Below are 25,400 nucleotides of genomic sequence, written 5' to 3' on the forward strand. Positions count from 1 at the left end.
TTGCACTGTTCTGTAATAGGAGAACTGTGAGTTTGCTCTGTGCTGTAATAGGGGAGCAGTGTGTTTGCACTGTGCTGCAATAGCGGAACAGTGTGATTGCACTGTGCTGTAATAGTGGAGCAGTGTGTTTGCACTCTGCTGTAATCGGGGAGCAGTGTGTTTGCACTGTGTTGTAATAGGAGAACTGTGAATTTGCTCTGTGCTGTAATAGGGGAGCAGTGTGTTTGCACTGTGCTGTAATAGGGGAGCAGTGTGTTTGCACTGTGCTGGAATAGGGGAACAGTGTGTTTGCACTGTGCTCTAATAGTGGAGCAGTGTATTTGCTCTGTGCTGTAATAGGGGCGCAGTGTGTTTGTACTGTGCTGTAATAGGGGGACAGTGTGTTTGCTCTGTGCTGTAATAGGGACGCAGTGTGTTTGCACTGTGCTGTAAAAGGGGAACAGTGTGTTTGCACTATGCTGTAATAGTGGAGCAGTGTGTTTGCTCTGTGCTGCAATAGGGGTGCAGTGTGTTTGCTCTGTGCTGTAATAGGGGGACAGTGTGTTTGCTCTGTGCTGTAATAGGGGAGCAGTGTGTTTGCACTGTGCTGTAATAGGAGAACTGTGAGTTTGCTCTGTGCTGTAATAGTAGAGCAGTGTGATTGCACTGTGCTGTAATAGTGGAGCAGTGTGTTTGCACTGTGCTGTAATAGGGGAGCAGTGTGTTTGGACTGTGCTGTAATAGGGGAACAGTGTGTTTGCACTGTGCTGTAATAGGGGAACAGTGTGTTTGCACAATGCTGTAATAGTGGAGCAGTGTGTTTGCTCTGTGCTGCAATAGGGGCGCAGTGTGTTTGCTCTGTGCTGTAATAGGGGGACAGTGTGTTTGCTCTGTGCTGTAATAGGGGAGCAGTGTGTTTGCACTGTGCTGTAATAGGGGAACAGTGTGATTGCACTGTGCTGTAATAGTGGAGCAGTGTGTTTGCACTGTGCTGTAATAGGGGAGCAGTGTGTTTGCACTGTGCTGTAATAGGGGAACAGTGTGTTTGCACTGTGCTGTAATAGGGGAGCAGTGTGTTTGCACTGTGCTGTAATAGGAGAACTGTGAGTTTGCTCTGTGCTGTAATAGTAGAGCAGTGTGTTTGCACTGTGCTGTAATAGTGGAGCAGTGTGTTTGCACTGTGCTGTAATAGGGGAGCTGTGTGTTTGCACTGTGCTGTGATAGGGGAGCAGTGTGTTTGCACTGTGCTTCAATAGGAGAACTGTGAGTTTGCACTGTGCTGTAATAGTAGAGCAGTGTGTTTGCACTGTGCTGTAATAGTGGAGCAGTGTGTTTGCACTGTGCTGTAATAGGGGAGCTGTGTGTTTGCACTGTGCTATAATAGTGGAGCAGTGTGTTTGCACTGTGCTGTAATAGTAGAGCAGTGTGTTTGCACTGTTCTGTAATAGGAGAACTGTGAGTTTGCTCTGTGCTGTAATAGGGGAGCAGTGTGCTGGCACTGTGCTGCAATAGCGGAACAGTGTGATTGCACTGTGCTGTAATAGTGGAGCAGTGTGTTTGCACTCTGCTGTAATCGGGGAGCAGTGTGTTTGCACTGTGTTGTAATAGGAGAACTGTGAATTTGCTCTGTGCTGTAATAGGGGAGCAGTGTGTTTGCACTGTGCTGTAATAGGGGAGCAGTGTGTTTGCACTGTGCTGGAATAGGGGAACAGTGTGTTTGCACTGTGCTCTAATAGTGGAGCAGTGTGTTTGCTCTGTGCTGTAATAGGGGCGCAGTGTGTTTGTACTGTGCTGTAATAGGGGGGCAGTGTGTTTGCTCTGTGCTGTAATAGGGACGCAGTGTGTTTGCACTGTGCTGTAATAGGGGAACAGTGTGTTTGCACTATGCTGTAATAGTGGAGCAGTGTGTTTGCTCTGTGCTGCAATAGGGGTGCAGTGTGTTTGCTCTGTGCTGTAATAGGGGGACAGTGTGTTTGCTCTGTGCTGTAATAGGGGAGCAGTGTGTTTGCACTGTGCTGTAATAGGAGAACTGTGAGTTTGCTCTGTGCTGTAATAGTAGAGCAGTGTGATTGCACTGTGCTGTAATAGTGGAGCAGTGTGTTTGCACTGTGCTGTAATAGGGGAGCAGTGTGTTTGGACTGTGCTGTAATAGGGGAACAGTGTGTTTGCACTGTGCTGTAATAGGGGAGCAGTGTGTTTGCACTGTGCTGTAATAGGAGAACTGTGAGTTTGCTCTGTGCTGTAATAGTAGAGCAGTGTGTTTGCACTGTGCTGTAATAGTGGAGCAGTGTGTTTGCACTGTGCTGTAATAGGGGAGCTGTGTGTTTGCACTGTGCTGTTATAGGGGAGCAGTGTGTTTGCACTGTGCTGCAATAGGAGAACTGTGAGTTTGCACTGTGCTGCAATAGTAGAGCAGTGTGTTTGCACTGTGCTGTAATAGTAGAGCAGTGTGTTTGCACTGTGCTGTAATTGGATAACAGTGTGTTTGCTCTGTGCTGTAATAGTGGAGCAGTGTGTTTGCACTGTGCTGTAACAGTAGAGCAGTGTGATTGCACTGTGCTGAAATAGGAGAACTGTGAGTTTGCTCTGTGCTGTAATAGGGGAGCAGTGTGTTTGCAGTGTGCCGTAATAGGGGAGCAGTGTGTTTGCACTGTGCTGTAATAGGAGAACTGTGAATTTGCTCTGTGCTGTAATCGGGGAGCAGTGTGTTTGCACTGTGCTGTAATAGTGGAGCAGTGTGCTTGCACTGTGCTGTAATAGGGGAACAGTGTGTTTGCACTGTGCTGTAATAGGGGAACAGTGTGATTGCACTGTGCTGTAATAGTGGAGCAGTGTGTTTGCACTGTGCTGTAATAGGGGAGCAGTGTGTTTGCACTGTGCTGTAATAGGGGCGCAATGTGTTTGTACTGTGCTGTAATAGGGGAACAGTGTGATTGCACTGTGCTGTAATAGTGGAACAGTGTGTTTGTACTGTGCTGTAATCGGGGAGCAGTGTGTTTGCACTGTGCTGTAATAGTGGAGCAGTGTGTTTGCACTGTGCTGTAATAGTGAAGCTGTGTGTAATAGTGAAACAGTGTGTTTGCACTGTGCTGTAATAGGGGAGCAGTGTGTTTGCACTGTGCTGTAATAGTAGAGCAGTGTGTTTGCACTGTGCTGTAATAGGAGACCTGTGAGTTTGCTCTGTGCTGTAATAGTGGAGCAGTGTATTTGCACTGTGCTGTAATAGTGGAGCAGTGTGTTTGCACTGTGCTGTAATAGGGGAACAGTGTTCTTGCACTGTGCTGTAATAGGGGAGCATTGTGTTTGCACTGTGCTGTAATAGTGGAGCAGTGTGTTTGCACTGTGCTGTAATAGTGGAGCAGTGTGTTTGCACTGTGCTGTGATAGGGGAACAGTGTGATTGCACTGTGCTGTAATAGTGGAGCAGTGTGTTTGCTCTGTGCTGTAATAGTGGAGCGCTGTGTTTGCTCTGTGCTGTCATAGGGGAGCAGTGTGTTTGCACTGTGCTGTAATAGTGGAGCAGTGTGTTTGCACTGTGCTCTAATCGTGGAGCATTGTGTTTGCTTTGTGCTGTAATAGTGGAGCAGTGTGTTTGCACTGTGCTGTAATAGTGGAGCAGTGTGTTTGATCTGTGCTGTAATAGGGGAGCAGTGTGTTTGCACTGTGCTGTAATAGTGGAGCAGTGTGTTTGCACTGTGCTGTAATAGTGGAGCAGTGTGTTTGCATTGTGCTGTAATAGTGGAGCAGTGTGTTTGCACTGTGCTGTAATAGGGGAACAGTGTGTTTGCACTGTGCTGTAATAGTGGAGCAGTGTGTTTGCTCTGTGCTGTAATAGGGGCGCAGTGTGTTTGCTCTGTGCTGTAATAGGGGGACAGTGTGTTTGCTCTGTGCTGTACTAGGGGCGCAGTGTGTTTGCACTGTGCTGTAATAGGGGAACTGTGTGTTTGCACTGTGCTGTAATAGTGGAGCAGTGTGTTTGCTCTGTGCTGTCATAGGGGTGCAGTGTGTTTGCTCTGTGCTGTAATAGGGGGACAGTGTGTTTGCTCTGTGCTGTAATAGGGGAGCAGTGTGTTTGCACTGTGCTGTAATAGGGGAGCAGTGTGTTTGCTCTGTGCTGTAATAGGGGAACAGTGTGTTTGCACTGTGCTGTAATAGGGGAGCAATGTGTTTGCTCTGTGCTGTAATAGGGGAACAGTGTGTTTGCACTGTGCTATAATAGGGGAGCAGTGTGTTTGCTCTGTGCTGTTATCGGGGAGCAGTGTGTTTGCTCTGTGCTGTAATAGGGGAGCAGTGTGTTTGCTCTGTGCTGTAATAGGGGAACAGTGTGTTTGCACTGTGCTGTAATAGGGGCGCAGTGTGTTTGCTCTGTGCTGTAATAGGGGCGCAGTGTGTTTGCTCTGTGCTGTAATAGGGGAACAGTGTGTTTGCACTGTGCTGTAATAGGGGAGCAGTATGTTTGCTCTGTGCTGTAATAGGGGCGCAGTGTGTTTGCACTGTGCTGTAATAGGGAAACAGTGTGTTTGCACTGTGCTGTAATAGGGGAACAGTGTGTTTGCACTGTACTGCAATAGGGGAACAGTGTGATTGCACTGTGCTGCAATAGGGGAGCAGTGTGATTGCACTGTGCTGCAATAGGGGAGCAGTGTGTTTGCACTGTGCTGTAATAGGGGAGCAGTGTGTTTGCTCTGTGCTATAATAGGGGCGCAGTGTGTTTGCATTGTGCTGTAATAGCGGAACAGTGTGTTATAATCACCGCCCCTCACTCTCGACGCTCCCCCCCAACCCCCCTCCCCCCCTCCCAACTCCCTGCCACTCCACCATTCACCCCCTCACTGCACTTCACATTTTGGCTCAATTCCACCAGCTGTATCTGACAATTTTGGGTTTTTCTGAAGCCACTGAGAATCTATTTTTAAACTGGCAGGGTTCGTAATTGAGAGATAAGACACAGTGAGGTTTGATAAACAGGATGTGTAAAGCTTGCACATCTGAAGCTGTGCTCATCTGCAACTCTATATTAAAGTGGCTGTGAGAAGCTGTCACATTATCACCATGGTGTGTACAGCCCAGAATGCTCACTATTTTAACACAGATAATTGCACACATCAGGGAGTGAGACTTAAGAGGGTCGTCACACACATTGGAAGCAATGGGGGAAGAAAGTGGGTGACCACCCGAGGGTGAGGAAAGGCAGGAAGGGTTTTAGTGCCTGCCTGAGAAACTGCGGCTCTCAGACTGGAAGCTGCAGCAAATCTGGGGCCATTGGACAAACCTAACCTGGATCACGGGGCGATCCTGAAAACAGATAAAAATCAGCAGTGAGAGAGGATTCCATGGTTAGATTGGCTGACACCATCCATCTGCCTTACCTGCAAGGCTTCTTGCATTAAACTAAGTGCAGTTTAGCCTACCAGACCTTCCACGCTCCCTGTCCTGCCCCTGCCCGGCCTGCCTACTGGACTTGCTTGCTTTAACCTCTACATTTGCCTCAACTATCTGATCGGAGAGACTACTACTTTGGGTCCGATCCCCCTACAAGACTAGTTTAAACCCTCCCGAGCAGTGCTAGCAAACCTCCCCGCAAGGATATTGGTCCCCTTCCAGTTCAGATGCAACCCATCCCTCTTGTACAGGTCACCTCTGCACCAGGAGAGATCCCAATGATCCAAGTAGCTGAAGCCCTCCCGCCTACACCAGCTCTTCAGCCACACATTCATTTGCCTAATCCTCCTATTCCTACCCTCACTAGCACGTGGCACAGGGAGTAATCCTGAGATTACAGCCCTAGAGATCCTGCTTTTTAACCTTCTGTCTAACTCCCTATATTCACTTTGCAGGACATCATCTCTCTTCCTGCCTATGTCATTAGTACCAATATGGACCACGACCTCTGGCTGCTCACCCTCCCCTTTCAGAATGTCCTGCAGCCGCTCCGAGACATCCTTGACCCTAGCACCAGGGAGGCAACATACCATCCTGGAGTCTCGTTAGTGGCCACAGAAACGCCTATCTGTACCCCTTACGATTGAATTCCCCTATCACTATAGCTCTTCCAACCCTTTTCCTCCCCTGCTGTGCAGCAGAGCCCTCCGTGGTGCCACGAACTTGGCTGTTGCTGCTTTCCCCTGGGAGGTCATCTCCCCCCCCCACAGTATCCAAAGTGGTATATCTGTTTGAGAGGGGGATGGCCACAGGGGACTCCTGCTACTCTGTCTGGTGGTCACCCATCCCGCAAGCGTCCCTGATTTCCCACATAGTGCAGGAGGAGCAGATCACGGGGCTGAGCTCTCCTGTCATGACTTACCCTTAGATTAATTAGTTACTCCCTTAATTAAAAAATACTAATTGCACTAGGGGCCTTGTTCTACCCACTACAATCTAAAGTCCTTGAAAATAAAATGCTTTAGTAGTACTCACCTTATCACAAGAGATTTTATTTTCAACAAAAAAACAATTTTCCCTTTTTTTTTATATCCTTCGCTCCCTTTCACCCCAAGAGCTATATCGAACTCCTTCTTGAAAACATACAATGTTTTGGCCTCAACTGCTTTCTGTGGTAGCGAATTCCACGGGCTCACCACTCTCTGGGTGAAGAAATTTCTCCTCATCTCAGTCTTGAAAGGTTTACCCCATATCCTTAGACTATGACCCCTGGTTCGGGACTCCCCCACCATCAGGAACATCCTTCCTGCATTTACCCTGTCAAGTCCTGTTCGAATTTTATAGGTTTCTATGAGATCCCCCCTCACTCTTCTGAACTCCAGCAAATATAATCCTAACCGACTCAACCTCTCCTCATACGTCAGTCCCACCATCCCAGGAATCAGTCTGGTAAAGCTTCGCTGCACTCCCTCTATAGCAAGAACATCCTTCCTCAGATAAGGAGACCAAAACTGCACACAATATTCCAGGTGTGGCCTCACCAAGGCCCTGTATAATTGCAGCAAGACATCCCTGCTCCTGTACTCGAATCCTCTCGCAATGAAGGCCAACATACCATTTGCCTTTTTTACCGCCTGTTGCACCTGCATGCTTAGCTTCAGTGACTGGTGTACGAGAACACCCAGGTCTCACTGCATATTCCCCTCTCTGTTTATAGCCGTTCAGATAATCTGCCTTCCTGTTTTTGCTACCAAAGTGGATAACCTCACATTTATCCACATTATACTGCATCTGCCATGCATTAGCCCACTCACTCAACTTGTCCAAATCACCCTGAAGCCTCTCTGCATCTTCCTCACAACTCACCCTCCCACCCAGTTTTGTGTCATCTGCAAATTTGGAGATATTACACTTAGTTCCCTCATCTAAATCATTAATATATATTGTGAATAGCTGGGGTCCTAGCACCGATCCCTGCAGTACCCCACTAGTCACTGCCTGTCATTCGGAAAAAGACCCATTTATCCCTACTCTTTGTTTCCTGTCTGCCAACCAATTTTCTATCCATCGCAATACACTACCCCCAATCCCATGCACTTTAATTTTACACGCTAATCTCTTATGTGGGACTTTGCCGAAAACCTTCTGAAAGTCCAAATAAACCACATCCACTGGCTCCCCCTCATCACTCGACTAGTTACATCCTCGAAGAATTCTAGTAGATTTGTCAAGCATGATTTCCCTTTCGTAAATCCATGCTGACTCTGCCCGATTCTACCACTGTTCTCTAAATGCTCTGCTATAAAATCTTTTATAATGGACTCTAGAATTTTCCCCACCACCGACGTCAGGCTGACTGGTCTATAATTCCCTGCTTTCTCTCGACCTCCCTTTTTAAATAGTGGGGTTACATTAGCTACCCTCCAATCTGTAGGAACTGTTCTCCTTGGAGCAAAGGAGATTGAGGGGAGATTTAATAGAAGTGAACAAGATTATGACAGGCTTAGATAAGTTAGACAAGAAAAAACTGTTCCCATTAATTAATGTTACGAAGGCAAGGGGACACAGATTGAAAGGTTTGGGCAAAAGATGCGGGGGGAATATGAGGAAGCACTTTTTTACACAGCGAGTGGTAATGACCTGGAACTCGCTGTCCACAAGGGCAGTGGAAGGGGAGACGATTAATGACTTCGGAAGGAAGTTGGATGGGCACGTGAGAGAAGTAGACTTGCAGGATTACAGAGATTGAGCAGGGGAATGGGAGTGACAGAAGAGCCAGCATGGACGTGATGGGCTGAATAGCCATCTTCTACAGTCATAGGGTCATAGAGTTATACAGCACAGAAACAGCCCCTTCGGCCCATCGTGTCTGTGCCGGCCATCCAGCACCTAACTATTCTAATCTCATTTTCCAGCACTTGGCCCGTAGCCTTGTATGCTGTGGCATTTCAAGTGATCATCTAAATACTTCTTAAATGTTGTGAGGGTTCCTGCCTCTACCACCTCTTCAGGCAGTGCATTCCAGATTCCAACCACCCTCTGGGTGAAAAATATTTTCCTCAAATCCCCTCTAAACCTTCTGCCCTTTACCTTACATCTGTGCCCCCTGGTTATTGACCCCTCCGCTAAGGGAAAAAGTTTCTTCCTATCTAACCTATCAATGTCCCTCATAATTTTCTATACCTCAATCATGTCCCCCCTCAGTCTTCTCTGCCCTAAGGAAAACAACCCTAGCCTTTTCAGTCTCTCTTCATAGCTGAAATGCTCCAGCCCAGGCAACATCCTGGTGAATCTCCTCTGCACCCTCTCCAATGCAATCACATCCTTCCTATAGTGTGGTGCCCAGAACTGTACACAGTACTCCAGCTGTGGCCTAACTAGTGTTTTATACGGCTCCATCATAACCTCGCTGCTCTTATATTCTGTGCCTTGGCTAATAAAGGCAAGTATCCCATATGCCTTCCTAACCACCTTATCTACCTGTGCTGCTGCCTTCAGTGATCTATGGACAAATACACCAAGGTCCCTCTGACCTTCTGTACTTCCTAGGGTCCTATCATCCATTGTATATTCTCTTGCCTTGTTTGTCCTCGCAAAATGTATCACCCCACACTTCTCGGGATTATATTCCATTTGCCACTGCTCCGCCCAACTTACCAGCCCATCTATATCGTCCTGTAATCTAAGGCTTTCCTCCTCACTATTTATGACACCACCAATTTTCGTGTCATCTGCGAACTTACTGATCATACCTCCTATATTCACGTCTAAATCATTAATGTACACTACAAACAGCAAGTGTCCCAGCACCGATCCCTGTGGTACACCACTGGTCACAGGCTTCCACTCACAAAAACAGCCCTCGATCATCACCCTCTCCCTCCTGCCACTAAGCCAATTTTGGATCGAATTTGCCAAATTGCCCTGGATCCCATGGGCTCCTTACCTTCTTAGCCAATCTCCCATGTGGGACCTTTTCAAAAGCCTTACTGAAGTCCATGTAGACAACATCAACTGCTTTACCCTCATCTACACATCTAGTCAAGGCCTCGTAAAATTCAATCAAGTTAGTTAGACACGATCTCCCTCTGACAAAGCCATACTGACTATCCCTGATTAATCCCTGCCTCTCCAAGTGGAGATTAATCCTGTTCCTCAGAATTTTTTCCAATATTTTCCCTACCACTGATGTTAGACTCACCGGCCTGTAATTACCTGGTTTATCCCTGCTACCCTTCTTGAATAATGTACGTTCGTATGTATTGTGCACAATTTTGGTCTCCTTATTTAAGAAAGGATATAAATGCGTTAGAGGCAGTTCAGAGAAGGTTCACTCAACTGATTTCTGGAATGAAGGGGTTATCTTATGAGGAAAGATTGAGCAGGTTGGGCCAAAACCCATTGGGGTTGAGAAGAATGAGAGGTGATCTTATTGAAACACAAGATCCTGAGGGGACTTGGCAGGGTGGATGCTGAGAGGATGCTGCCCCTTGTGAGAGTGTCTAGAACTAAAGGACACAGTTTAAAAATAAGGGGTCCCCCATTTAAGACGGAGATGACAAATGTTTTCTCAGAGGGTCGCTGGCCTGTGGAATTCTCTTCCCCAGGAAGTAATGGAGGCTGGGTCTTTGAATATATTTAAGGCCGAGTTAGATATATTTTTGATCAACAAGGAAGTCAAGGGTTATGGGCAGCAGACAGGAAAGTGGAATTGAGGCCACAATCAGATCAGCCAGGATCTTAACGAATGGCAGAGGAGGCTCGAGGGGCTGAATGGCTTATTCCTGCTCCTAATTCTTGTATTCTTCTATCAGCAAACAGTATAAAATGATGAAAGGATGGGATATCGAAACAGACTCTATCCAGTGGTTGAGGGGTCTAGAACGAGGAGCCCATCTAACCCCCTCCCGTACCCCTCCCCACCCAAACTCACCCCCTCCCGTACCCCTCCCCACCCAAACTCACCCCCTCCCGTACCCCTCCCCACCCAAACTCACCCCCTCCCGTACCCCTCCCCACCCAAACTCACCCCCTCCCGTACCCCTCCCCACCCAAACTCACCCCCTCCCGTACCCCTCCCCACCCCCTCCCGTACCCCTCCCTACCCAAACACCCCCTCCCGTACCCCTCCCCACCCAAACCCAACCCCTCCCGTACCCCTCCCCACCCAAACCCAACCCCTCCCGTACCCCCCCACCCAAACCCAACCCCTCCCGTACCCCCCCACCCAAACTCACCCCTCCCGTACCCTCCCACCACCCAAACTCACCCCCTCCCGTACCCCTCCCCGCCCAAACCCACCCCCTCCCGCATCCCTCCCCACCCAAACCCAACCCCTCCCGTACCCCTCCCCACCCAAACTCACCCCCTCCTGTATCCCTCCCCACCCAGACTCACCCCCTCCCGTACCCCTCCCCACCCAAACCCACCCCCTCCCATACCCCTCCCCACCCAGACTCACCCCCTCCCGTACCCCTCCCCGCCCAAACCCACCCCCTCCCGCATCCCTCCCCACCCAAACCCAACCCCTCCCGTACCCCTCCCCACCCAGACTCACCCCCTCCCGCATCCCTCCCCACCCAAACCCAACCCCTCCCCACCCAAACTCACCCCCTCCTGTATCCCTCCCCACCCAGACTCACCCCCTCCCGTACCCCTCCCCACCCAAACTCACCCCCTCCTGTATCCCTCCCCACCCAGACTCACCCCCTCCCATACCCCTCCCCACCCAGACTCACCCCCTCCCGTACCCCTCCCCACCCAGACTCACCCCCTCCCGCATCCCTCCCCACCCAAACCCAACCCCTCCCCACCCAAACTCACCCCCTCCTGTATCCCTCCCCACCCAAACTCACCCCCTCCTGTATCCCTCCCCACCCAGACTCACCCCCTCCCGTACCCCTCCCCACCCAAACTCACCCCCTCCTGTATCCCTCCCCACCCAGACTCACCCCCTCCCATACCCCTCCCCACCCAGACTCACCCCCTCCCATACCCCTCCCCACCCAGACTCACCCCCTCCCGTACCCCTCCCCACCCAGACTCACCCCCTCCCGTACCCCTCCCCACCCAGACTCACCCCCTCCCGCATCCCTCCCCACCCAAACCCAACCCCTCCCCACCCAAACTCACCCCCTCCTGTATCCCTCCCCACCCAAACTCACCCCCTCCTGTATCCCTCCCCACCCAAACTCACCCCCTCCCGTACCCCTCCCCACCCAAACTCACCCCCTCCCGTAGCCCTCCCCACTTCATCTCACCCCCTCCCCTTCTCCTCCCTACACTCCCCAATAGCCTCACTACCCCAGTCTGACCTGTGACCCTGGTCTGACCCACACGCTCTGATACTCACATCAATGTAGTTGGCGTTGATGAATCCATCAGGTGCATCTTTGCTGTTCTTCAATACAACCCGGCTGTGATCGTCTAATCAAAGTCAGGAGAACAAATCGTCAATGACCAATAGAGACCATTCAATCACTCACAACCCCCACCCACACAGCCCGGCCCCCACACAACCCCCCCCCCCCCCGGCCCCCACACAACCCCCCCCCCCCCCGGCCCCCACACAACCCCCCCCCCCCCGACCCCCACACACCCGGCCCGACCCCCACACAACCCCCCCCCCCGGCCCCCACACAATACGGGGTAAACCATTCAGGACTGAGATGAGGAGAAATTTCTTCACCCAGAGTGTGGTGAGCCTGTGGAAATTGCTACCACAGAAAGCAGTTGAGGCCAAAACATTGTATGTTTTCAAGAAGGAGTTAGATATAGCTCTTGGGTCTAAAGGGATCAAAGGGTATGGGGCGAAAGCGGGAACAGGTTACTGAGTTGGATGATCAGCCGTGATCATAATGAACGGCGGAGCAGGCTCAAATGGCCTACTCCTATTTTCTATGTTTGAGTACTTTGTTTCGGTGTTTACTAAGGAAGTGGAATCTGACAAAATATCAGAAGTGGAGAGAGTAGAGGCAATGGATAGGGTAAAAATTGAGAGCAGGGAGGTACTAAAAAGGCTGGCAATGCTTGGTGTGGATAAGTCACCTGGTGAGGATGGCTTGCATTCTTGGTTGCTAATGGAAATGGACGTGGAGATAGCGGAATGGCTTGCCATAATCTACCCTGGATACGGGGGGAGGTGCGAGAGGATTGGAGAGTGGCAAATGTGACACCCTTATTCAAGAAAGGCTGCAAGGACAGTCCTTGCAACTACAGGACAATTACTTAAACGTCAGTGGTGGGTAAGTTTTTAGAAACCATAATTAGGGAAGAATTCAACAGGCACTTGGAGGTTGGAGTTAATTAAGGATAGCCAGCACTGATTTGTAAAAGGCAGATCATACTTGACGAATCTAATTGAATGTTTTGATGAGGTAACAGAGAAGGTTGATGAGGGGAATCTGGTGGATGTTGTTTAAATGAAAAAGTGTTTAATAAGGTATTATATACAAGGCTGGTTAACAAAATTGAGGCTCATGAAATAGGTGGGTAAGTGTCCAATTTAATTAATAAATTGGCTTGAGGACAGAAAACAGAATCGTAGTAAATGGTTGTTTTTCCAGACTGGAGGATGGTAGACAGTCGTGTTCCCCAAGGGTCAGTGCTGGGACCACTGCTTTTATTTGCTACATATAAACAACTTGGATCTTGGAATACAGAGTCGAATCTCAAAATCTGCTGACGACACCGAACTTGGAGGTGAGGCAAATAGTAAGGATGATATGAACTGACTGCAATAGGACAGAGATAGACTAGCAGAATGGGCAGAGAGGTGGCAGATGGAATTTAATACTGACAAGTGTGAGGTGATGCATTTTGACAGAAGGAATAGGGAGAGGCAATGTATACTTAATGACACAGTTCTAAAGAGTGTGCAGGAACAGAGAGACCTGGGGGTTCATGTACATCGATCTTTGAAGGTGGCCAGTGTGGTTAGTATGGGATGTAATTCTCCAGTTGGGGTCAAACCAGAGATTTATAAAGATTCAGCATAACCTCCCTGCTTTTGTACTCAATACTTCCATTTATGAAGCCCAAGATCCTATATGCTTTGCTAACTGCTCTCTCAATATGTCCTGCCACCTTCAAAGATCGATGTACATGAACCCCCAGGTCTCTCTGTTCCTGCACACTCTTTAGAACTGTGTCATTAAGTATACATTGCCTCTCCCTATTCCTTTTGTTTAAACAGGGTGCGAGGGATAAGCCAAATAATTGTCGGCTGGTAAATTATGGGTAAATTATTAGAATCAATTCTGAGGGACAGGATAAACTGCCACTTAGAAAGGCATAGATTAATCAGGGATAGTCAGCATGGATTTGTTAAGGTCGTGTCTTACTAACAATTGAATTTTTCTGAGGAAGAAACAAGGAGGATTGATGAGGGTAGTGCAGTGGATGTGGTCTACATGGATTTTAGTAAGGACTGGTCAGTAAAATGAAAACCCATGGGACACAGGGGAATGTGGCAGGTTGGATCCAAAATTGGCTCAGTGACAGGAAACAAAGAGTAGTAGTCAACGGATATTTTTGCGAATGGAAGGCGGTTTCCAGTGGCATTCCACAGGGCTCAGTGTTTGGGACCCTTGCTGTTTGTGGTATATATTAATGATGTGGACTTAAACATGGAGGCATGATTGGAAAATTTGCTGATGGACACAAAAGTAGGCTATGTAGTTGATAGTGAAGAGGATAGCTGTAGACTCCAGAATGATATCAATGGTTTGGTTTAGTGGGCAGAAAAGTGGCAAATGGAATTCAATCCAGAGAAGTGTGAGGTAATGTATTTGGGAGGGCAAAAAAAAGCAAGGGAATACACAATAAACAGGAGGATATTGAGAGGGGTAGAAGAAATGAGAGACCTTGGAGTGCATGTCCACAGGTCCCTGTAGGCGGCAGGTCAGGTAGATAGAGTGGTGAAGAAGGCACATGGAATACTTTCCTTTATTGGCCGAGGTATAAAATACAAAAGCAGGGATGTGATGCTGGAACTGTATAAAACGCTGGTTAGGCCACAGCTGGAGTATTGCGTACAGTTCTGGTCACCACACTTTAGGAAGGATGTGAGGGTCCTTGAGGAGATGCAGAGGAGATTTACCAGAATGGTTCCAGGGATGGAAGCGGAGACAATCACTGATTTCAAAAGGAAATTGGATGGCCACCTGAGAAAATTGATTTGCAGGGATATGGAGATCAAGCCGAGGAGTAGGACTGACAGGACAGCTCAGTGGGAACTGGCAAGGACTCGATGGGCTGAATAGCCTCAGACGCACACACACACACACCACCACACACATGTGCACGCATAGACACACACGCGCGCACAAACACAAACACACATGCACGCGCACAAACACACACGCTCGAGCACAAACACACACGCGCGCACAAACACACGCGCGCACAAACACACACGCGCACAAACACACACGCGCGCACAAACACACACACGTGCACACAAACACACGCGCGCACAAACACGCGCGCGCACAAACACAGGCACGCACAAATACACGCGCGCACAAACACACGCGCGCACAAACACACGCGCGCGCACAAACACAGGCATGCACAAACACACGCGCGCACAAACACACGCGCGCACAAACACACGCGCGCACACGCGCGCGCGCTCACACACGCACACACACGCGCGCACGCACACACACGACCGCGCACAAACACACACAAGCGCGCACAATCACACACACACGCGCACAATCACACACACGCGCGCACAAACACACACTCGTACAAACACACACGCGCACAAACACACACACACACGCGCACAAACACACACACACGCGCGCACAAACACACACACTCGCACAAACACACACATGCGCACAAACACACACACACGCGAGCACAAACACACACGCACGCGAGCACAAACACACACACACAGACACGCACAAACACACGCGCGCACAAACACTCACACACGCGCGCACAATCAGACACACTCGCACAAACACACACACTCGCACAAACACACACACTCACACAATCAGACACACTCGCACAAACACACACACTCGCACAAACACACACACACTCGCACAAACACACACTCGCACAAACACACACACACACACGCACAAACACACACACACAAACACACTCGAGCACAAACACACACACACGCGCGCACAAACACACACGTGCGCACAAACACACACGCGCGCACAAACACACACACGCGCGCACAATCACACACGCGCGCACAATCACACACGCGCGTACAATCACACACGCGCGCGCACAAACACGCACACTCGCACAAACACACACACTCACACAAACACACACACATGCGCACAAACACACACACTCGCACAAACACACACACACACGCGCACAAACACACACACACACACGCACAAACACACACACGCGCACAAACACACACACACGCGAGCACAAACACACACACACGCGAGCACAAACACACACACACAGACACGCACAAACACACGCGCGCACAAACACACACACACGCGCGCACAATCAGACACACTCGCACAAACACACACACTCGCACAATCAGACACACTCGCACAATCACACACACTCGCACATACACACACACACTCGCACAAACACACACACACTCGCACAAACACACACACACGCGCACAAACACACACACACAAACACACGCGAGCACAACCACACACACGCGAGCACAAACACACACACACACGAGCACAAACACACACACATACACGCACAAGCACACACACATACACGCACAAACACACACACACAGACACGCACAAACACACACACGCGCGCACTATCTCACACACATGCAGAAACACACACACACTCGCACAAACACACACACAAACACACACACACACACAAACACACACACAAACACACACACAAACACACACAGTCGATCACAAACACACACACACGCACAAACACACACACACACACACAAACACACACACACGCACAAACACACACGCGCGCACAAACACACATGCGCGCACAAACACACACACACGCGCACAAACACACACACACGTGCACAAACACACACGCGCGCACAAACACACACACACGCGCACAAACACACACGCGCGCACAAACACACACGCGCGCACAAACACACACACACGCGCACGCACAAACACACACACACAAACACACACACAAACACACACACAAACACACACAGTCGAGCACAAACACACACACACGCACAAACACACACACACGCACAAACACACACACACGCACAAACACACACGCGCGCACAAACACACACACACACGCGCACAAACACACACACGCGCGCACAAACACACATGCGCGCACAAACACACACACACGTGCACAAACACACACGCGCGCACAAACACACACACACACGCGCACAAACAAACACACACACGCGCACAAACATGCGCGCACAAACACACACACGCACGCACAAACACACACACAAACACACACACACGCGCACAAACACACACACGCGAGCACAAACACACACGCGAGCACAAACACACACACGCGCACAAACACACACGCGCGCACAAACACACACGCGCGCACAAACACACACGCGCGCACAAACACACACACGCGCACAAACACACACACACGCGCACAAACACACACGCACGCGCACAAACACACGCGCGTGCCCAAACACACACACGCACGTGCACAAACACACACGCGCACAAACACACACGCGCGCGCACAAACACACAAATGCGCGCGCACACACACACGCATGCGCACAAACACACACGCGCGCACAAACACACACACACACACGCGCGCACAAACACACACACACGCACAAACACACACACGCGCACAAACACACACACACGCGCACAAACAAACGCACACGCGCGCACAAACACACACACGCGCGCACAAACACACACAAACACACACGCGCGCACAAACACACACACACACGCGCACAAACACACACACACGCGCACAAACACACACGCACGCGCACAAACACACGCGCGTGCCCAAACACACACACGCACGTGCACAAACACACACGCGCACAAACACACACGCGCGCGCACAAACACACACATGCGCGCGCACACACACACGCATGCGCACAAACACACACGCGCGCACAAACACACACACACACACACGCGCGCACAAACACACACACACACACACGCACAAACACACACACGCGCACAAACACACACACACGCGCACAAACAAACGCACACGCGCACACAAACACACACACGCGCGCACAAACACACACAAACACACACGCGCGCACAAACACACACACGCGAGCACAAACACACTTACGCGAGCACAAACACACGCGCGCACAAACACACATGCGCGCACAAACACACACACGCACACAAACACACACGCGCGCACAAAACACACACACACGCGCACAAACACACACACACACACACACGCGCGCACAAACACACACACACACACGCACAAACACACACACGCGCACAAACACACACACATGCGCACAAACAAACGCACACGCGCGCACAAACACACACACGCGCACACAAACACACACGCGCGCACAAACACACACACACACGCGCACAAACACACACACACGCGCACAAACACACACGCACGCGCACAAACACACGCGCGTGCCCAAACACACACACGCACGTGCACAAACACACACGCGCACAAACACACACACGCGAGCACAAACACACTTAACGCGAGCACAAACACACGCGCGCACAAACACACACGCGCGCACAAACACACACACGCACACAAACACACACGCGCGCACAAAACACACACACACGCGCACAAACACACACACAAACACACACACACACACACAAACACACACACAAACACACACACAAACACACACAGTCGATCACAAACACACACACACGCACAAACACACACACACACACAAACACACACACACGCACAAACACACACGCGCGCACAAACACACATGCGCGCACAAACACACACACACGCGCACAAACACACACACACGTGCACAAACACACACGCGCGCACAAACACACACACGCGCACAAACACACACGCGCGCACAAACACACACGCGCGCACAAACACACACACACGCGCACGCACAAACACACACACACAAACACACACACAAACACACACACAAACACACACAGTCGAGCACAAACACACACACACGCACAAACACACACACACGCACAAACACACACACACGCACAAACACACACGCGCGCACAAACACACACACACACGCGCACAAACACACACACGCGCGCACAAACACACATGCGCGCACAAACACACACACACGTGCACAAACACACACGCGCGCACAAACACACACACACACGCGCACAAACAAACACACACACGCGCACAAACATGCGCGCACAAACACACACACGCACGCACAAACACACACACAAACACACACACACGCGCACAAACACACACACGCGAGCACAAACACACACGCGAGCACAAACACACACACGCGCACAAACACACACGCGCGCACAAACACACACGCGCGCACAAACACACACGCGCGCACAAACACACACACACGCGCACAAACACACACACACGCGCACAAACACACACGCACGCGCACAAACACACGCGCGTGCCCAAACACACACACGCACGTGCACAAACACACACGCGCACAAACACACACGCGCGCGCACAAACACACAAATGCGCGCGCACACACACACGCATGCGCACAAACACACACGCGCGCACAAACACACACACACACACGCGCGCACAAACACACACACACGCACAAACACACACACGCGCACAAACACACACACACGCGCACAAACAAACGCACACGCGCGCACAAACACACACACGCGCGCACAAACACACACAAACACACACGCGCGCACAAACACACACACACACGCGCACAAACACACACACACGCGCACAAACACACACGCACGCGCACAAACACACGCGCGTGCCCAAACACACACACGCACGTGCACAAACACACACGCGCACAAACACACACGCGCGCGCACAAACACACACATGCGCGCGCACACACACACGCATGCGCACAAACACACACGCGCGCACAAACACACACACACACACACGCGCGCACAAACACACACACACACACACGCACAAACACACACACGCGCACAAACACACACACACGCGCACAAACAAACGCACACGCGCACACAAACACACACACGCGCGCACAAACACACACAAACACACACGCGCGCACAAACACACACACGCGAGCACAAACACACTTACGCGAGCACAAACACACGCGCGCACAAACACACACGCGCGCACAAACACACACACGCACACAAACACACACGCGCGCACAAAACACACACACACGCGCACAAACACACACACACACACACACACACGCGCGCACAAACACACACACACACACGCACAAACACACACACGCGCACAAACACACACACATGCGCACAAACAAACGCACACGCGCGCACAAACACACACACGCGCGCACAAACACACACAAACACACACGCGCGCACAAACACACACACACACGCGCACAAACACACACACGCGCACAAACACACACGCACGCGCACAAACACACGCGCGTGCCCAAACACACACACGCACGTGCACAAACACACACGCGCACAAACACACACACGCGAGCACAAACACACTTAACGCGAGCACAAACACACGCGCGCACAAACACACACGCGCGCACAAACACACACACGCACACAAACACACACGCGCGCACAAAACACACACACACGCGCACAAACACACACACACACTCACGCGCACAAACACACACACGCGCGCAAACACACACACACGTACACAAACACACACACGCGCGCGCACAAACACACACACGCGCGCACAAACACACACGCGCGCGCACAAACACACACGCGCGCGCACAAACACACACGCGCATGCGCACAAACACACGCGCGCGCGCACAAACACAGACGCGCGCGCACAAACACACACGCGCGCGCGCACAAACACACACGCGCGCGCGCACAAACACACACACGCGCACAAACACACGCGCACAAACACACACGCGCACACAAACACACACGCGCGCACAAAACACACACACATGCGCACAAACACACACACACGCGCACAAACACACACACACGTGCACAAACACACACACGCGCGCGCACAAACACACACACGCGCGCACAAACACACACACGCGCGTGCACAAATATACACGCGCGCGCACAAACACACACATGCGCACAAACACACACACGCGCACAAACACACACACACGCGCACAAACACATGTGTGCACAAACACACAAGCGCGCGCACAAACATACACACGCGCGCACAAACACACACGCGCACAAACACACACGCGCGCGCACAAACACACACGCGCGCACAAACACACACACGCGCGCGCACAATCACACACGCGCGCGCACAAACACACACACGCGCGCGCGCAAACACACACACGCGCACAAACACACACACACGCGCTCAAACACACACATGCGCACAAACACACACACACGCGCACAAACACACACACACATGCACACAAACACACACACACGCGCACAAACACACACACACGCGCACAAACACACACACACACACGCACAAACACACACACACACAAACACACACGCGCACAAGCACACACACGCGCGCACAAACACACACGCGCGCACGAACACACACACGCGCGCACAAACACACACACGCGCGCACAAACACACACGCGCGCACAAACACACACACGCGCGCACAAACACACACGCGCACGCGCACAAACACACGCGCGCGCACAAACACACACGCGCGCGCACAAACACACACGCGCGCGCGCACAAACACACACACGCGCACAAACACATACACACGCGCACAAACACATACGCGCACACAAACACACACGCGCGCACAAAACACACACACACGCGCACAAACACACACACACACGCGCACAAACACACACACGCGCACAAACACACACACACGTGCACAAACACACACACGCGCGCGCACAAACACACACACGCGCGCGCACAAACACACACACGCGCGCGCAGAAATACACACGCGCGCGCACAAACTCACACACGCGCGCGCACAAACACACACACACGCGCACAAAAACACACACACACGCACAAACACACACACACACGCGCACAAACACACACACACGCGCACAAACACATGCGTGCACAAACACACACGCGCGCACACAAACATACACGCGCGCGCACAAACACACACGCGCGCACAAACACACACGCGCGCGCACAAACACACACACGCGCGCACAAACACACACACGCGCGCGCACAAACACACACACACGCGCTCAAACACACACACGCGCACAAACACACACACACGCGCACAAACACACACACGCGCGCACAAACACACACACACACGCGCACAAACACACACACGCGCTCAAACACACACACGCGCGCTCAAACACACACACGCGCCCAAACACACACACACGCGCACAAACACACACACATGCACACAAACACACACACACACGCACAAACACACACACACGCGCACAAACACACACACACGCGCACAAACACACACACACACACACACAAACACACACGCGCACAAGCACACACACGCGCGCACAAACACACACGCGCGCACGAACACACACACGCGCGCACAAAACACACACACACGCGCACAAACACACACACACACACACACGCGCGCACAAACACACACACACACACACGCACAAACACACACACGCGCACAAACACACACACATGCGCACAAACAAACGCACACGCGCGCACAAACACACACACGCGCGCACAAACACACACAAACACACACGCGCGCACAAACACACACACACACGCGCACAAACACACACACACGCGCACAAACACACACGCACGCGCACAAACACACGCGCGTGCCCAAACACACACACGCACGTGCACAAACACACACGCGCACAAACACACACACGCGAGCACAAACACACTTAACGCGAGCACAAACACACGCGCGCACAAACACACACGCGCGCACAAACACACACACGCGCACAAACACACACGCGCACCAACACACACGCGCACAAACACACATGCGCACAAACACACACGCGCACAAACACACACACAGATACAGTGGCCACAAGAGCAGGTCAGAAAGGAATAACTCACTTACTGACTCCCCATCTCACCGTCACCTTCTCAAGGGCAAATAGGTTTGGGTAACAAATGCTGGCCTAACCAGTGACCCCCATGAATGAATTCAAAAACACACACTGACACTGACACACAGGAACATACAGACACTATGTCACACATGTAGATGCACTAGACACACAGAGGAACACAGAGACTCTATGTCACACACAGGGATACATGGTGACTCTAATATAGCTGACACAGACATGACACAGATACATACAGCCAACTGTCACACTTACATGGTAATATGCTGTGAAAACGGTTCTTGGTTACATTGTGGGACTCTTGTGCAATGGTGCAGGTATATTTCGGGAGAGATGACAAACTCTGTAATTAGACAGTGCAGGAGTTTAGTCAGGAACAGCCCTGGAATCAGTTATGCAGCTCACAAGGAACGGGTGGGATATCCCAGGAGGAATCTGGGAATACCCACAGTACATGGTCATGTTGCAATGCCGACAGGAGCATTAGGGGGAGAAACAGCATTTCTCAGACAAGTGGTTGTTCATGTTCTGCAAAGCAAACATCAGACAATATATCATCACAGAGTAAAGGGAGATCATTCAACCCATTCCTTGTTGTCTTTTTGACCATTCGCCATCCTGTAAAATCCAACTGGTTTAGAAATAATTCCTCCACTCCTGGAGCACAGTCCATTTCATGTCTTTGAGCTGTTACATATTTGTGTTTTACACTAACCTCCCATTTCAGCAGAGTCTCAGTTGCCATTCCCACAAGAAACCGTGTGTCCCCGATGAACTGGAGTACATCTTTACCTGCCCAGTACCAGGTAAATAAAGCAAAAGTGAGGGAATGAACAGAGACCCTTGTAACTCCACTCAGACTGCAACATAATAGACCCTCCGACAGTGCAGCACTCCCTCAGTACTGACCCTCCGACAGTGCAGCACTCCCTCAGTACTGACCCTCCGACAGTGCAGCACTCCCTCAGTACTGACCCTCCGACAGTGCAGCACTCCCTCAGTACTGACCCTCCGACAGTGCAGCACTCCCTCAGTACTGACCCTCCGACAGTGCAGCACTCCCTCAGTACTGACCCTCTGACAGTGCAGCACTCCCTCAGAACGGACCCTCCGACAGTGCAGCACTCCCTCACCACTGACCCTCCGACAGTGCAGCACTCCCTCAGTACTGACCCTCCGACAGTGCAGCACTCCCTCAGTACTGACCCTCTGACAGTGCAGCACTCCCTCAGAACTGACCCTCCGACAGTGCAGCACTCCCTCAGTACTGACCCTCCGACAGTGCAGCACTCCCTCAGTACTGACCCTCCAATAGTGCAGCACTCCCTCAGTACTGACCCTCTGACAGTGCAGCACTCCATCAGTACTGACCCTCTGACAGTGCAGCACTCCCTCAGTACGGTCCCTCCGACAGTGCCACACTCACTCAGTCCTGATCCTCTGACAGTGCAGCACTCCCTCAGTACTGACCCTCCGACAGTGCAGCACTCCCTCAGTACTGACCCTCCGACAGTGCAGCACTCCCTCAGTACTGACCCTCCGACAGTGCAGCACTCCCTCAGTACTGACCCTCCGACAGTGCAGCACTCCCTCAGTACTGACCCTCCGACAGTGCCACACTCCCTCAGTACGGACCCTCTGACAGTGCCACACTCCCTCAGTACGGACCCTCTGACAGTGCCACACTCCCTCAGTACTGACCCTCCAATAGTGCAGCACTCCCTCAGTACTGACCCTCCGACAGTGCAGCACTCCCTCAGTACTGACCCTCCGACAGTGCAGCACTCCCTCAGTACTGACCCTCCGACAGTGCAGCACTCCCTCAGTACTGACCCTCCGACAGTGCAGCACTCCCTCAGTACTGACCCTCCGACAGTGCAGCACTCCCTCAGCACTGACCCTCCGACAGTGCAGCACTCCCTCAGTACTGACCCTCTGACAGTGCCACACTCCCTCAGTACTGATCCTCCGACAGTGCAGCACTCCCTCAGTACTGACCCTCCGACAGTGCCACACTCCCTCAGTACTGACCCTCTGACAGTGCAGCACTCCCTCAGTACTGACCCTCTGACAGTGCAGCACTCCCTCAGTACTGACCCTCCGACAGTGCAGCACTCCCTCAGTACTGACCCTCTGACAGTGCCACACTCCCTCAGTACTGATCCTCCGACAGTGCAGCACTCCCTCAGTACTGACCCTCCGACAGTGCCACACTCCCTCAGTACTGACCCTCTGACAGTGCAGCACTCCCTCAGTACTGACCCTCTGACAGTGCAGCACTCCCTCAGTACTGACCCTCCGACAGTGCAGCACTCCCTCAGTACTGACCCTCCGACAGTGCCACACTCCCTCAGTACTGACCCTCCGACAGTGCAGCACTCCCTCAGTACTGACCCTCTGACAGTGCAGCACTCCCTCAGTCCTGACCCTCCGACAGTGCAGCACTCCCTCAGTACTGACCCTCTGACAGTGCAGCACTCCCTCAGTATTGATCCTCCGACAGTGCAGCACTCCCTCAGTACTGACCCTCCGACAGTGCCACACTCCCTCAGTACTGACCCTCCGACAGTGCAGCACTCCCTCAGTATTGATCCTCCGACAGTGCAGCACTCCCTCAGTACTGACCCTCCGACAGTGCCGCACTCCCTCAGTACTGACCCTCCGACAGTGCAGCACTCCCTCAGTACTGACCCTCTGACAGTGCAGCACTCCCTCAGTACTGACCCTCCGACAGTGCAGCACTGCCTCAGTACTGACCCTCTGACAGTGCAGCT

At 51.7% G+C, this 25,400-nt stretch overlaps 1 protein-coding gene across 1 annotated transcript in view; it reads right to left on the reverse strand.

Annotated features, from left to right (window-relative positions):
• The window catches only part of LOC137366713 (receptor-type tyrosine-protein phosphatase eta-like), a gene marked incomplete at both ends in the record, with an annotated part of 278,322 nt that overhangs the window by 102,794 nt on the left and 150,128 nt on the right, over window positions 1-25,400 (reverse strand). Inside the window, 2 exons of the mRNA XM_068028378.1 lie at window positions 11,713-11,786; window positions 22,882-22,969. Of these exons, the coding sequence (XP_067884479.1) occupies window positions 11,713-11,786; window positions 22,882-22,969 (162 nt within the window). The remainder of the gene's footprint in view (window positions 1-11,712; window positions 11,787-22,881; window positions 22,970-25,400) is intronic.

Source organism: Heterodontus francisci, unplaced genomic scaffold (genome assembly GCF_036365525.1).
Source record: "Heterodontus francisci isolate sHetFra1 unplaced genomic scaffold, sHetFra1.hap1 HAP1_SCAFFOLD_922, whole genome shotgun sequence".
Taxonomy (NCBI): Eukaryota; Metazoa; Chordata; class Chondrichthyes; order Heterodontiformes; family Heterodontidae; genus Heterodontus; species Heterodontus francisci.